The sequence below is a fragment of the Bos javanicus genome, chromosome 24 (genome assembly GCF_032452875.1).
Source record: "Bos javanicus breed banteng chromosome 24, ARS-OSU_banteng_1.0, whole genome shotgun sequence".
Lineage (NCBI taxonomy): Eukaryota > Metazoa > Chordata > Mammalia > Artiodactyla > Bovidae > Bos > Bos javanicus.
The window spans coordinates 49,179,276-49,195,350 of record NC_083891.1 but is presented as its reverse complement, the minus strand read 5'-3'; the positions used below and the strand labels follow the sequence as shown (position 1 = coordinate 49,195,350).

The window sequence follows — 16,075 nt, the reverse complement described above, 5'->3', positions numbered from 1 at the left end:
GGGAGAACAACCTATGAATGTCACAGCAAAAACTAAGAGCCTGGCTTTAGGGAACACAACCTCAGTACCACCTGGGGACTTTAACATAATACAGGATTCATCTTCTATCTGGTTTAAGTCACTGTTAGCTAGATCTCCTGAGATCAAACCTGCGTCCTCACCAACACTCCCCAAGCTCTGCCCCATTCTTCCCAACATGCACCTGCAGGACTTTCTGTCTGTGCGTCTGTGCGTGCATGCTCAGTCATTTCTGACTCTTCGTGACCCCACGGACTGCAGCCCTCCAGGCTCCTCTGTCCATGGAATTTTCCAGGCAAGAATACTGGAGTGGGTTGCCATTTCTTCCTCCAGGGGACCTTCCCAACCCAGGGAACAAACCTACCTCTCTTGTGTCTCCTGCATTGCCAGGTGGACTCTTTACCACTGAACCACCTGGACTTCCTACTGTGATTCAAGTAACTTCTCTGCTTGTTCCTTAGTGAAAGGAGCTGCTGTCCACTTCTTACCAACAATTAGATTCAAACAGAGAACATATCTTACATTAAAGTAACTTTTTTGTTAAACCCTAGGCTTAAGCAGCCATAATTCTTTCAGATTTTAAGACCCGAGATGCTAGACCACGAAGAATTTTGTAGATTTTTATTATTTTACTAGTAAAATTTTTAATCTTGAAAATGGTTAATCATAAAGTAAAAACTAACCATACATTTGTTTTTATACATTATATACACTTGAGAAATAAATAGCATTCTAAGCATTTAAAAAAGCATCATTATATACAAATAAGGCTTGTAGCCAAATGTATAAATACAAGACCCACTGAGGATTCCATTCCCAAGGCTTCCATTACAAATGCAGGAGCAGAAAGTGATCAGGATGCACAGTCATAACACTAACTTTACTTTGTCTAGAAATCAGTCACAGAAGCAACAGGAAAAGCACACGACTGGATTGAGAAAATACTTTGAACTGAGGTCTTTGACTGGTTATGTCTTCAGAAGTTCGGCATTGAACATTGATACAACTTTGGCACAAGACAGATGAAAACAATGTCCTTTAAAAACCTAGTGTTCATCCCTCAGTCATGTCCAGCTCTTTGTGATTCCATGGACTGTAGCCCTACAGACTCTTCTGTCCATGGAATTCTCCAGGCAAGAATACTGGAATGGGTAGCTATTCCCTTCTCCAGGGATCTTCCTGACCCTGGTGGCTAAGACAGCAATGAGTCCACCTGCAATGCAGAAGATCCAGGTTCAGTCCCTGGGTTGGGAAGATCCCCTGGAGAAGGGCATGGCAACTCACTCCAGTATTCTTGCCTGGAGAATCCCGTGGACAGAGGAGCCTGGCAGGCTACAGTCCGTGGGGTCACAAAGAGTTGGACATGACTGAACAGCTAACACTAACGCTTAAAAACCTAAGTACGGAGAAAATAGCTCTTCCCCCAACCCCACCTGCCATCACAACTCCTTCCAAATAATATTCATCCATAAGAATCCTAACCCCTTAGCACAGTTGTCCTCCCAGTTCTATATTAATAAAAGGGTTTAGGTTTCATGGATGGCTCTGAAAAACCTTCCTTGTTTGTCACGTCTAGGGCATGTGGGAGAACTGGTGAAGTTGTAGAGATGTGCATACCATGGGCTTTGGCTCCAGGAAGTCTGGGTCCTCACCTGGCTGCACTACCAACCTGATATATAATTCTAGGCCCGTGGCTGAACCTCACTAAGCCTTGGTTTTGTAACATAGAGATAATAGTGGCTACCCTGCTCACCTTCTGTTATGAGTCTCTAAATAAGTGATGCATGTTCAAATCTTTTGAAAATTACAAAAGGATTCCTCAGATATCATGTATATTCATTCAAACCAAGATCTAGAAGTAGGGGCTTTTCGAAGAAGTTCAGCACAGAAAGGGCACTGGTATTTGAACAAGATAATTCAAGAAGGAACAAGGATGGCATTAATTACATCTTGGCATCTGCTGTGTGCTGGTTTCCATATGAACAGACATGTGTAATCCCCTCCCATCTTCCTACACAGAAGAGATTTTGCCAATCATATCCAGCAATTGGTCACCATTCTGTCCCCAGAACGTATGACACTGCTGGTGATCAAAGATGTCACTCTGAAGGAGGATGCATGTCAACTACGAAGAAATAGGTAGAAACCACTTGAAGCCTCAGGGTCTTACATCCAACTCTTACATCCTATAGCCCCTCAGTGCCCCTCGTGCATAGTCCTGGATCATCTAAACTGGAAGCAAGTCTAGACATCCCAAACGCGTCAGGCTTCAAATGAGGAGAGGGTCTGCAGAAATTTACTAAGGTGCCTACTGCCACTTGCTAACTGTCAGTGCTTAGCAAGTATTTGTCCAATCAAAAATGAGCAATGGAAAAAATAAGAAAGCCAATGATACGTGCTTTAGAGAGGAAGTTGAGGAGCAGGACGGAATAAAATATAACTGGGACATATTACCAGTTACCCACTGAACCACAAGAGTGAGAGTTTCTGCACCTCCCAGACCTACTCTCCCCTCCCTGGGTGAACAAGGTCCCAGGTCCTGACATCAGCCAGCTCCCAGCAGAAAGACTTCTCACTCAAGTCAGGTGAGGCCAGGCAGCGGACAGCCTTCCACACAGAGGCGCTCAGAGCCCGTGACCCTTGTCAGGTGAAGCACAGGCTCATGCAGTCACTGAGAAACCAGCCTCGTGGGCGCAGAGGTCGGGCGGCAGCCCTTTGCTCGCGGACCTGGAGGGAGAGCAGTGCTAGAGCAGCAGCAAGGCCAGCAGGCAGGGCGGTGCGCGCTCCCCTCCGGCGAGAAGTCCCAGCCTTCGTGGGAGGCACAGAGCCGCCCTGAGAGCGGGCTCCTCCCAGTGCTCCAGGGACAGGGTCAAGCCAGGTCCTCCCATCAGGTGGCTCCTCCACTGTAACGTCCCTCCACGGGCTTGGAAGTCGGGTGGGTGGGGGGCCCTGCAGGCACCCTCAGAGATGCTCCACGGTTGGACTGAAAGGAACCATGTGGGGGCGGAGTTGTTAGTTGGCTTCGCAGCTATGCACCTCTGCTTACCACAAGACCAAGCTTTATTCCACTCCTCTCTGCCTGTTTTACCTTCTTCCCTTTCAGAACAAATGGAGAGAGTTCTGAGTGCTCTTTCCTCCCCCTCCCCCAAAAAGCCACAGAATCAACTTGAGAAACACCACATCAGGGCCCACTCTGGGTTCCTGACTCCCTACACCTCAGTGCTGACACCTGCATATTTAGCAGAATAATCACCTTCAGCATGCACGTATATGCATGCGCGTGCACACACACACACACACACACACACGCAACCGCAGGGAAAACCATCAAGTCCTCTTTACTTTGCTCTAAAAACACAGGAGAGCCTGCAATATGACAGGAAGTGGACAGAGTCAAGAGATCTTGGTTCTAAATCTCAGCTACACTAACGCACGATGGAGCCTCTCGGAGCCTCAGTCTCCTTTTCTGTGAACAGATGAACAGCTTTCGTAGCTGGAGAGAGACTACTGAAGGTGTAACACAAGTTCAGAGATGTCACCACTTCCTGGCGCTAATTTATTACTGGGGATCCTGTTGTTTTCTATTCCTTTGAGGGCAAAGGAAAGGACAACTTGTTTTCTCAAAGAGATATTTTAAGAGAATTATGGCATTCTCAACTGTTAGGAAGTTCTGGAGTGGGAAAAAAAGTATGTCAGAATAGCAGTCCTTCCCGGGTGTGCAATTTACATGGCTGTTCCAAGAATCAGTGAAATCAAAATGTGTGGAAGCACTTGGAAAGGTATAAATTTAAATACAGACATGAAGAATTAAAATTATTATCATAGCAGAAAATCTTGTAAGCCTACTCTAAACTGAGTCTCTTAATTAAATGAGCAGTTTTCAGGATGCCACAAGTCCTGTGATCTCCAAGTGTATGGTCACGTTGATGCTTCTGAACAGAAGACAGAACAGCCAGGCTGTAGCTCAACCCTCAGGGCTGGCAGACAGCTAATCACAGAGGGAACCCAGCATGGGTGCAGCTGCTTGATAATTGATACCCAGATCGAGGCGAGGTGACTCATCTGAGCAAGTGGAACCTCCACGCTCAAGAAAGAACACAGGCTTTCGAGTAAACCAACTGCTTCAAATCCTCACTCTGTTGTCACCAACTGAGGGACCTGAAAAGAGTGACCTAACCTCCCTGAGTCTCAGGTCCCCCAGCTGTCCACAAGGTTAACAGCACCAGCATCGTGGACTTGATCAAAGTAAATGAGATGCTGTATGGAAGCACAAACACAGGGTGGGCGCATCTACATGCTGGGTAGCCTTGTTATTTGGTACCTCTGACTGGACCAGGGGTTGGGACCTGGGGGGTGGGTCTCCCTCCTGCTCAGCAGGCATTTAGGCTCAGAGGGTGTGTGACTGAGGCCCCTTCTGATGGACCCACTGCTTCATACCACAGGATCAGCCTTCCTCAATTCTGAAATGATGAGACTCCAGCACGGGGCAAGAGGGACACCGAAGCAAGATGACCCCTTTGTCTGATTCAGCGATGTGCACATTGAACATTCCTGCTTCTCAGAAAGGGAGAAAGTTGGACTTCCCTCGTGGTCCAGTGGTTAGAACTCCATGCTTCCAATGCAGGGGTCACAGGCTTGATCCCTGGTTGGGAAACTAAGATCCCATATGCCTCACGGCCAGAAAAGAGAAAGGGGGAGAGTTGCCTACTTAAATCCACTCACACCAACCTGGGTCCCAGAAAATCTTAAAAGGGGAGCAAGCCTTGTGCTTCTCCCTTACTCCGCCTAACTCCCCACTCCACCCTGGTGCCTAGAAGGCAACCAGGAGCCCTGGAACTTCCCACAGCCCCGGTCACTACACAGAAATTCAATCTAAGATGGAATCATGGGTACCAAGCTTGGGGACTTAGTCACTGAAAGACCTCATTCCAGCAGGACCACGGCTGTGACACCCACAGGGTGAAGCAGAACAAGAGGCAAAGGGACATTCACAGCATCCAACATCCTGTCACACTGATTCATATATGTCCTTCCAGCAGAAGGTCGGCCTCATAAAGGAAGGGACATCATCTGCTTTTGTTGGCTTCTATGTCCCAACTGCCCAGATGTACATCCAGCCTGGGGGCCCCGTCAACAGGCACGGCATGAACTGCTGAGCACATCCTGCTTACCTGGTTTGATTTTTCATTCTCCAGCCATCCAGACACTTGTGAAACCAGAGCTCTTGGCCAGGCGATATAAGGGTGTTCTCAAGATCTTCTGCACAAAAAGTCAATCTAGAAGGAAAAAGAAACCACTGATGTAGCCAAAACTCCAGGGGTAGGGACACAGCTGTGCGTCAGCCATACGGTGCTTTCTGGATCCAAGGCAGATGGAGTAAGAAGAAAAGAGAAGTTTTCATCTCACGCATCCTGACTCAAGACCCTTCAGAACTCCCCACCACTACTATAAGCACACCAAAAGGGTCTCACTTTGATGTCTCCCATGATTCGGCTCATGCAGCCTTTAATCACACCCCTTCCACCTTCTTCCCTCTGTCTGTCCAAATGGCCACCTGACTTCCAAGGCATAGCCTCTCTGAAGCCTCCCTGACTGCTTGAGATCTTACTAAGCTAACCCTCTGTTGACTTCCCAGTTTAATGAATTGGCATATCCTTGTATAAATGTCATTTTTGTTAGTCATTACTTCCTATGGCACAGAGTTAATAGCAAAGGTGTTATCTCATTTAATGCATTATATCATGCCTTGAATAGCTGTGGATTCCTGTATCTGTAGGGGACTATAAACTCCTTGAGTGAAGGAACTCAAGGTCCCTCCAGCATGGTGTCCAGAAATACCCACTGACAAGCATAACTGGAATTCAGCTGTGAGTCAATAGAAAAGATTCAGGAAGTAGACAACAAAGATCACAGGAAGAATCAGTAGTCTTAAAACTATTTCAGCTATAACGTACAGCCCAACTTCCAGCCCACCAGCCTTGGTGATGTGTGGTCAGTGTGACCCCATGGCCTGTAAATCTGACCATGATGCTTACCAGTAGGACAAAAGTCACATTCTGAACACTCTTCCAAACTTTTACCAGGAAACCCAAACAGCCCATAAATACCCATTACACTCAATCAGAAAATACAAATGAAAACAGCAGTAAGTAACCAAGTCACACCCAAAGGAATGGCAAGAATATCCACCAAAGGAGGGGGAAAAAGAGAACTTTTACTCATTGACTGAGATGAAAAATTAGTCCAAGGACTTTGGAAAGGGATTAATATCCAGTCCAGTTGGTAAATACATATACTATAACCCAGTGATTTAACATGCCCCCAAGAAGCCCATGGGCTTCCCAGGTAGCTCAGCTTGTAAAGAATCCGCCTACAATGCAGGAGACCCAGGTTTGATTCCTGAGCCAGGAAGATCCCCTGGAGGAAGGATAGGCTACCCTCTCCAGTATTCTTGGGCTTCCCTGGTGGCTTAGACAGTTAAGAATCTCCCTGCAATGCGGGAGACCTGGGTTTGATCCCTGGGTTGGGATGATCCCCTGGAGAAGAGAAAGGCTACCCACGCCAAGGCAGGAGCTGCAGGAGACATGGGTTTGATCCCTGGGTTGGGAAGATCCCCTGGAGAAGGAAAGGGTAACCCATTCCGGTATTCTTGCCTGAAGAATCCCCATGGACAGAGGAGCCTGGAGGGCTACAGTCCCTGGGGTCGCAGAGTCAGACATGACTAACTAAGCACAGGAAGCCCTGACACATGTGCACAAAGAAAATATCCCAGGATGGTCTTCTCAGCACTACTTATGACTGCAAGAAAGTAACAACAAGTAAATATTCAGCGGAACAATGGTGAAACCACTGTTTGTTCAGTGATGGCTTGCATACAGGAGTTAAACATGAATGACGCTCAGTCCCTCAGTCATGTTTGACTCTTGGCGACCCCATGGACTGTAGCCTGCCAGGCTCCTCTGTCCATGAGATTTGTTAGGCAAGAATACCGGAATGGGTTACCCTTTCCTTCTCCAGGGGATCTTCCCAACCCAGGGATCAAACCCGTGTCTCCTGCAGCTCCTGCCTCGGCAGGCAGATTCTTTACCACCGAGCCTCCTGGGAAGCCTAAACATGAATAGATGGGATCGATATGTGTTGTATAAATTTCATAAACTATGTTGAATGGAGAAAAGCAACTTTGAAAGGAATATCCACTCATGTAAACTTCAGAGGCAACCAAAACAATTCTACAGGTTGCGCATGGATAGAAGTAGTGAAAGTATAAACATCATGAAGAGGGAAACGCTAACACGTGTTAATGTTGGAAGATTAGTACAGTTGGTTTGAAAGGGCAGGAGTCAGGCAGCAGAGGGGCTTCTGATTCACCTGTAATGTTTTACTTTTTAAAATCTCATATCTGAAACCAATATGGAAAATGGTTCACATTTGTTAAGGCTCGGTGGTTTATTAGATTTGCTTCCATCTTTCAGGACTTCCCTGATGGTCCAGGGGTTAAGACTCCATGTTTCTACTACATGGGGCACAGGTTCGATCCTTGGTTGGGGAATAACATCCCGCACGCTGTGCAATGTGGCCAAAAAAGAAAGTACCAAAAATAAAAAATGATCACCTTTCAGCTGCCACACGTCGGCACAGGCTGCACTTTCAAGCATCAAGAGACAGAGAAAGACACACGATTATCTAGACCACAGCCTTTGTGCTAATAGTTCCCCTCAGTGGGCACCCACCCCTATCACACCCCAGTGCCCAGGTCTCTAGACCAGAATCACTCAGGTGAGTGACCCAAGCCTCCACCCCTGCATGGCCAAGAGGCAATGTAGGTGACAGATGAAAACGAGACACTTGAAGAACTGTAATGGAGAGGTACAGAGAGTGGAGCCTGCTTCCCGTCGACCCAAGGCTGGCAGTGACCTCCCAGGGGCTGGCTGAAGGATCTGGCCAAGGAAACTCTCTTCTCTTGACAAATGTCCTCCAGGTTTCCTGGCTCCCACTTAGCCAGAAGCTGCTCAGAGAGTCAAGGCACATTTCAGAGGCTGATTTAGGCATTGATTTCTCATGTTAGGCTTGGTTAACAGACATGTGGAAACTGCCAGTTGCCATAGCACAGAGGAATCTCTGTTCCTTGATGTTAGGGCCCCACCCACGTCCTGGAGTCAGAGCTTCCCAAGGAGGGGTAGAATGCTCTGAAGATAGGATGTCAGGGAAGCTAGGACCCCCACAGATCTCATGCAACTTCTGTTTGTATAGACCCCGGAGCAAACAGATTAACAAACAGCACTCCTAGTCCAGTGATTAAGAATCTGTGCTTCCACTGCAAGGGGCACGGGTTTGACCCCTGGTTGGGGAACTAAGATCCCACATGCTACCTCGTGCAGCCAGAAAAAAGTAATTGAACTCGTACTAGGGCATATTAACCAATATTAAAACAAAACAAGGCAGCTCTCCTAAAGCGCCCTGTCCAGGAGAAGCCCCCTTCCTCCAGGCAAGCACAGGAATTGGCAAATGGAACAAGGGCTGGGTTCCAGCCTCCACTTGCCCACCCCTCTCAGCCCAGGGCCTGTGACCAGGGCACAAGCTGCACAAATTGATCTGGGATTCAGTCTTCCTTGCAAAGCATTTGTGGTTTTGCCCACGTGCTTTGGATAGGAAAAGATGGAAGGTGCATGCTTGCAGGAGGAGATGACAACCCCCTCCAGTATTCTTGCCCAGAGAATGCCATGGACAGAGGAACCTGGTAGGCTACAGCCCATAGGGTCACAAAGAGTCAGACACGACTGAAGCGGCTTAGCACACCCTTCGCACACTCACTGAGCCAAGGAAAGGATTTGCAGAGGCACACGCCCTCTGCTGACCACGGACACGGGACAGGAAGAGGGTCATGAGGAACTTACCTCCGCTGGGTTTCCCCAGACTTGACCCGGATGCGTCTGATATGCAGCTCCTGCTTGGAGCCGCGGGACTGAGTCAGGTAGCTGCGAAGCTCCTTCCACAGGTTGTACCAGGACTGAGACTTGCCCTCCCACGTGAGTTTGATCTTTAGGAGGTCTCCCAAGTCCTCCTCGGTGTAGACCAGGAAGGTGTTGGTGGCATTCAGCCCGATCTGCTCCACCCTGTGAAGGGAGAGGAAAGCTGGTCTCCATCCCCTACTGCCTGGAGACTGCGGCACCGTGCGAGGTGACACAGTGACAGCCCTTGCCCCTCACGGATGGGAGAGAAATGCGCAAGAGGCCCCTCTTGCCACACCCTCCACGTCCCGGCAGCAGGACCAGCAATGGAAGCTCAGCTGTGCCGCACGTGAGCAGAGAGCTAACACCACGCACAGCACCCCAGCTTCCTATGCAGTGCTTGGGAACCTGAGCATCTCACCATGTAGGCGACTTCCTTGTGAGGGGACAGGATCAGGAAAGAACAGAAAAGAAGTCACATCCCCATTCAGTGACATCTCACCCCCTCAGCCCATGGGCATCCATCTCCCCGCCTCTGGAACTCCCAGCCCCTCCTGTCTGTCCCTCTCGCTCAGCACCTAGGGGAGCCTGCCTCTCCCCATCTGTGTGCATGAGTGTGTGCACACAAGTCTGGACCCCCCGCTCAGCCCCCGGCCTTGAGAGCAAGTACCCTGATTGCATTCCTTGGCAATCCCAGCATTACTCAGCAGGGCACTTTGCACCTTACAAGTGCTCAACCGGTCCACACTGATTTCCATGTGCCCCTCCCACAGATAATGGGAAACGGGCCACGGATGACATGTTTCAGGTTCCAAATTTCCTAAAGCCTCGGGAATCAGGTGTTGTCTGAATGAAACAGCACTTTCTGCCCAGCTGATCCAGCAGATTCTCACGCTGCTGATTCATCCCAGGAGCTTCCCTCCCAGAAATGTTGTGAGCTCAGGGCTCCTGGGAGAGTGTGAAACAGGAGGGACAAACCACCCAGCACCTCCCCAGCACGCAGACTCGCTCCCCTGCAAGTGCTCACATGCCCCTGCGCACTCTCTCCGGCTTATTCTTTGTCTTGCACCCAGCAAAGAAAACCCATGACTTACATTTCCAAAGACAGAACCTGGGAGTCTGCGTTGGTGCCATAAAGGGTGACATAAAAGGTGGGCTCCATTTCTCCCATGTTTTTGTAGCTGAAGACATGGATTTTCATCTGATAATGGTAAACTGCAGAGATGGCAGAACAAAGACATTTGTGAGCCTCACTTGTCATCTTAGGACACCCTGACCCAAAGTGAGTCACCCACCACAGTGAGTTTTTAGGGACTGACATCCTTTTGGTCCAGCCCAACCTCTAACCTCCCTCTGACTTCATTCTCTCCAGTGGCCTAAGAGGTCACTGCAGTATAGAAGAAGGAGCCTTCTGTGATGACCTGGAGGGGTGGGATGGAGGGGGCGGGAGGGAGGCTCAAGAGGGAGATATATAAGTATATCCTGCCTTGAATAGGATACTCAAGTACATAAGTATATATATATATACATATATATATATATATACACATATATATACATATACTTATAGCTGATTCACTGACACATATGGTAAAACAATTATCTCTCCAATTAAAAATTTTAATAAAAGGAAGAAGGAGACCTGAACTTGGAGTCTGGGAGAACTTTAGGGGACTCTGACCTCGATACCTTTGAGCTATGTGACCTTGAATAAAGGAACAAGGTATTAACCTCTTGAACTTCAATTTCCTTATATGTAATATAATACCCACAAAACTTTTGGTTTTATAACATGTTATAAAAATGTAAGATACCATTTCAATTCCCTGTTGGGCCTATCTCTGATCATTTTGATAATCAAATGAGAAAACAAATATGAAAAGCTAAATGCAAGATAGAATTTTTAAGTTATTGATATTGCGATCATAGAGTGATAATTCACAACACCAAAGAAGCCCCCATCATTTACTTTCAAATATTTAACTTTCCTAGGGCATGCACCATATAATCTGGTTTGCAATGATGTGATCAAACTGCAGGGATGTGCCTGTTATACAGCATGGTATTTGGAAGTAGGAAAAGGTCCTTTTTCAGGGCAAGGTGGGCAGGGATGAAGGTTACCTCTGAAAGGCATGCCCGCCCGGGTTTTTAGGTACATTTTGCTGTTCCTCTTGTTCCTTGTTTTCTTGGCATTGTAGCCGATGCTATTACAACGGTTCTTCCTGCAACTGAGACAGATTCCCTTTTTGAAGCGGTTGGAGTCTGTGCACTGGAACGCAAAGCTCGGCTTGTCCTGATTCACCAGGGAGTCGACAAAAAGATGTACTGCCCGCTCATGCTCACATTTCAGCACCTCTGCAATGGCTGGGAGAGAAGGAGACGGAGACCGTCAGGACAGAGCTGCTCCTCGGTGATTTGCCTGCTCCATCAGTAAGGGCTCACGCATCAGTTATCACTATTTTTCATGTCACGATTCATATGCTTGTTTGTGTCATTCTTAACACGTGCTGTGCTCTGTTTAGAACTGAAGGCTAGTCCTGCCACTGAACTGCTTGCCCTCCAGGTAAGAAGACCGCACCAATACACACAAAGCAATAAAGAGCAAGGGAGTACGCAGGACAAGCACTAAACAGGGTGATAGAGATCAGTTGTGCGGAAGGAGTCACTAAGTCCTGACGGAGTTGTGTGGTCACAAAATACTGGAAATGGATCTGATGCTAAACATCATCTAGTCCAGGGATCAGCAAACTATACCTTGCAGGCTGGTCCATTTTTAGTAAAGTCTTATTGGAACACAGCCACACTCATTCATTTGCCTGTTGTCTCTGGCTACTTCCACGCTATGGCAGCAGAGTAGAGTTTTGAAACAAAGAGACTGATGGCTTGCAAAGCTGAAGGTACTTACTAACTGACTCTCTAATAAAATGTTTGCCAACCTCATTCTAGTTCTTTCAATTAGAGATGATGACCACAGGCCCTTAAAGCTGAAGTCATTTGCTCAGGGTCACAGAGACAATTGGTTGCAAAGTTAGGAGCATAATTTGAATTTTTCTGACCCAGAGTAATTATTATTTCTTGCAACCAGAGTCTAAAGCCAATAGTTCTAGTAAATCCTGGGACCTTCAGAAACATTCGGCAACGCTTCCCCTTTCCTTCCTCATTAACATCACCAGACTTAAAAAATGCCATCATCTGATCACTTGAGGCAGGGCTGCACTCCCCTTGCATAAACTCCCAAGCCCCGCAGGACCCCTTGGATGTTACATAACACCTTGGGAGAGGGCAACCTAAGACTGAGTGACAGAGTAGGGCATACAAAGAGCAGAGCATCAGAGTAGAGAGAGCCAACTGGGGTCAAGACTTAGAAATCCTAAAAGACTGAGGATGCAAGGCAGTGAGCAAATGAGAAACCCAGCCCATCAGTTTCAGCAGCAAATTCAGTTTTGCCCAAGACTGCTGGGAATAGGCTTAGGCATTCAGGAAGACAGACTTGTTAGTGAGTGAGGAAGTGTCTTGATTTTACTTCTTTATTTTTTTTTTATTATTATTATTTTTTTAATTTTATTTTATTTTTAAACTTTACATAATTGTATTAGTTTTGCCAAATATCAAAATGAATCCATCACAGGTATACATGTGCTCCCCATCCTGAACTCTCCTCCCTCCTCCCTCCCTATACCATCCCTCTGGGTCGTCCCAGTGCACTAGCCCCAAGCATCCAGTATCGTGCATTGAACCTGGACTGGCATCTCGTTTCATACATGATATTTTACATGTTTCAATGCCATTCTCCCAAATCTTCCCACCCTCTCCCTCTCCCACAGAGTCCATAAGACTGTTCCATACATCAGTGTCTCTTTTGCTGTCTCGTACACAGGGTTATTGTTATCATCTTTCTAAATTCCATATATATGCATTAGTATACTGTCTTGGTGGTTTTCCTTCTGGCTTACTTCACTCTGTGTAATAGGCTCCAGTTTCATCCACCTCATTAGAACTGATTCAAATGAATTCTTTTTAATGGCTGAGTAATACTCCATTGTGTATATGTACCACAGCTTTCTTATCCATTCATCTGCTGATGGACATCTAGGTTGCTTCCATGTCCTGGCTATTATAAACAGTGCTGCGATGAACATTGGGGTATACGTGTCTCTTTCCCTTCTGGTTTCCTCAGTGTGTATGCCCAGCAGTGGGATTGCTGGATCATAAGGCAGTTCTATTTCCAGTTTTTTAAGGAATCTCCACACTGTTCTCCATAGTGGCTGTACTAGTTTGCATCCCCACCAACAGTGTAAGAGGGTTCCCTTTTCTCCACACCCTCTCCAACATTTATTATTTGTAGACTTTTGGATCGCAGCCATTCTGACTGGTGTGAAATGGTACCTCATAGTGGTCTTGATTTGCATTTCTCTGATAATAAGTGATGTTGAGCATCTTTTCATGTGTTTGTTAGCCCTCTGTATGTCTTCTTTGGAGAAATGTCTATTTAGTTCTTTGGCCCATTTTTTGATCGGGTCATTTATTTTTCTGGAGTTGAGCTGTAGGAGTTGCTTGTATATTTTTGAGATTAGTTGTTTGTCAGTTGCTTCATTTGCTATTATTTTCTCCCATTCTGAAGGCTGCCTTTTCACCTTGCTGATAGTTTCCTTTGATGTGCAGAAGCTTTTAAGGTTAATTAGGTCCCATTTGTTTATTTTTGCTTTTATTTCCGATATTCTGGGAGGTGGGTCATAGAGGATCCTGCTGTGATGTATGTCAGAGAGTGTTTTGCCTATGTTCTCCTCTAGTAGTTTTATAGTTTCTGGTCTTATGTTTAGATCTTTAACCCATTTTGAGTTTATTTTTGTGTATGGTGTTAGAAAGTGGTCTAGTTTCATTCTTTTACAAGTGGTTGACCAGTTTTCCCAGCACCACTTGTTAAAGAGATTGTCTTTAATCCATTGTATATTCTTGCCTCCTTTGTCAAAGATAAGGTGTCCATATGTGCGTGGATTTATCTCTGGGCTTTCTATTTTGTTCCATTGATCAATATTTCTGTCTTTGTGCCAGTACCATACTGTCTTGATAACTGTGGCTTTGTAGTAGAGCCTGAAGTCAGGTAGGTTGATTCCTCCAGTTCCATTCTTCTTTCTCAAGATCGCTTTGGCTATTTGAGGTTTTTTGTATTTCCATACAAATTGTGAAATTATTTGTTCTAGCTCTGTGAAGAATACCATTGGTAGCTTGATAGGGATTGCATTGAATCTATAAATTGCTTTGGGTAGTATAGTCATTTTCACTATATTGATTCTTCCAATCCATGAACATGGTATATTTCTCCATCTATTAGTGTCCTCTTTGATTTCTTTCACCAGTGTTTTATAGTTTTCTATATATAGGTCTTTAGTTTCTTTAGGTAGATATATTCCTAAGTATTTTATTCTTTCCGTTGCAATGGTAAATGGAATTGTTTCCTTAATTTCTCTTTCTGTTTTCTCATTATTAATGTATAGGAATGCAAGGGATTTCTGTGTGTTGATTTTATATCCTTCAACTTTACTATAGTCATTGATTAGTTCTAGTAATTTTCTGGTGGAGTCTTTAGGGTTTTCTATGTAGAGGATCATGTCATCTGCAAATAGTGAGAGTTTTACTTCTTCTTTTCCAATTTGGATTCCTTTTATTTCTTTTTCTGCTCTGATTGCTGTGGCCAAAACTTCCAAAACTATGTTGAATAGTAATGGTGAGAGTGGGCACCCTTGTCTTGTTCCTGACTTTAGAGGAAATGCTTTCAATTTTTCACCATTGAGGATAATGTTTGCTGTGGGTTTGTCATATATAGCTTTTACTATGTTGAGGTATGTTCCTTCTATTCCTGCTTTCTGGAGAGTTTTTATCATAAATGAGTGTTGAATTTTGTCAAAGGCTTTCTCTGCATCTATTGAGATAATCATATGGTTTTTATTTTTCAATTTGTTAATGTGGTGTATTATATTGATTGATTTGCGGATATTGAAGAATCCTTGCATCCCTGGGATAAAGCCCACTTGGTCATGGTGTATGATCTTTTTAATGTGTTGCTGGATTCTGACTGCTAGAATTTTGTTAAGGATTTTTGCATCTATGTTCATCAGTGATATTGGCCTGTAGTTTTCTTTTTTTGTGGGATCTTTGTCAGGTTTTGGTATTAGGGTGATGGTGGCCTCATAGAATGAGTTTGGAAGTTTACCTCCCTCTGCAATTTTCTGGAAGAGTTTGAGCAGGATAGGTGTTAGCTCTTCTCTAAATTTTTGGTAGAATTCAGCTGTGAAGCCATCTGGACCTGGGCTTTTTTTTGCTGGAAGATTTTTGATTACAGTTTCAATTTCCGTGCTTGTGATGGGTCTGTTAAGATTTTCTATTTCTACCTGTTCCAGTTTTGGAAAGTTGTACTTTTCTAAGAATTTGTCCATTTCTTCCACGTTGTCCATTTTATTGGCATATAATTGGTGATAGTAGTTTCTTATGATCCTTTGTATTTCTGTGTTGTCTGTTGTGATCTCTCCATTTTCATTTCTAATTTTATTGATTTGATTTTTCTCCCTTTGTTTCTTGATGAGTCTGGCTAATGGTTTGTCAATTTTATTTATCCTTTCAAAGAACCAGCTTTTGGTTTTGTTGATTTTTGTTATGGTCTCTTTTGTTTCTTTTGCATTTATTTCTGCCCTAATTTTTAAGATTTCTTTCCTTCTACTAACCCTGGGGTTCTTCATTTCTTCCTTTTCTAGTTGCTTTAGGTGTAGAGTTAGGTTATTTATTTGACTTTTTTCTTGTTTCTTGAGGTGTGCCTGTATTGCTATGAACTTTCCCCTTAGGACTGCTTTTACCGTGTCCCACAGGTTTTGGGTTGTTGTGTTTTCATTTTCATTTGTTTCTATGCAAATTTTGATTTCTTTTTTGATTTCTTCTGTGATTTGTTGGTTATTCAGCAGCGTGTTGTTCAGCCTCCATATATTGGAATTTTTAATCGTTTTTCTCCTGTAATTGAGATCTAATCTTACTGCATTATGGTCAGAAAAGATGCTTGGAATGATTTCTATTTTTTTGAATTTACCAAGGCTAGCTTTATGGCCCAGGATGTGATCTAT

At 45.1% G+C, this 16,075-nt stretch overlaps 1 protein-coding gene across 1 annotated transcript in view; it reads right to left on the bottom strand.

The window, feature by feature from the left end:
* Positions 1-624: 624 nt before the first annotated feature.
* LIPG (lipase G, endothelial type) overlaps positions 625-16,075 on the bottom strand; it is a 33,523-nt gene continuing 18,072 nt past the window's right edge. Inside the window, exons 6-10 of the mRNA XM_061400143.1 lie at positions 11,088-11,330; positions 10,061-10,181; positions 8,913-9,131; positions 5,190-5,294; positions 625-3,001 (exon numbers count right to left, since the gene is read on the bottom strand). Of these exons, the coding sequence (XP_061256127.1) occupies positions 2,980-3,001; positions 5,190-5,294; positions 8,913-9,131; positions 10,061-10,181; positions 11,088-11,330 (710 nt within the window). The 3' untranslated portion in view covers positions 625-2,979. The remainder of the gene's footprint in view (positions 3,002-5,189; positions 5,295-8,912; positions 9,132-10,060; positions 10,182-11,087; positions 11,331-16,075) is intronic.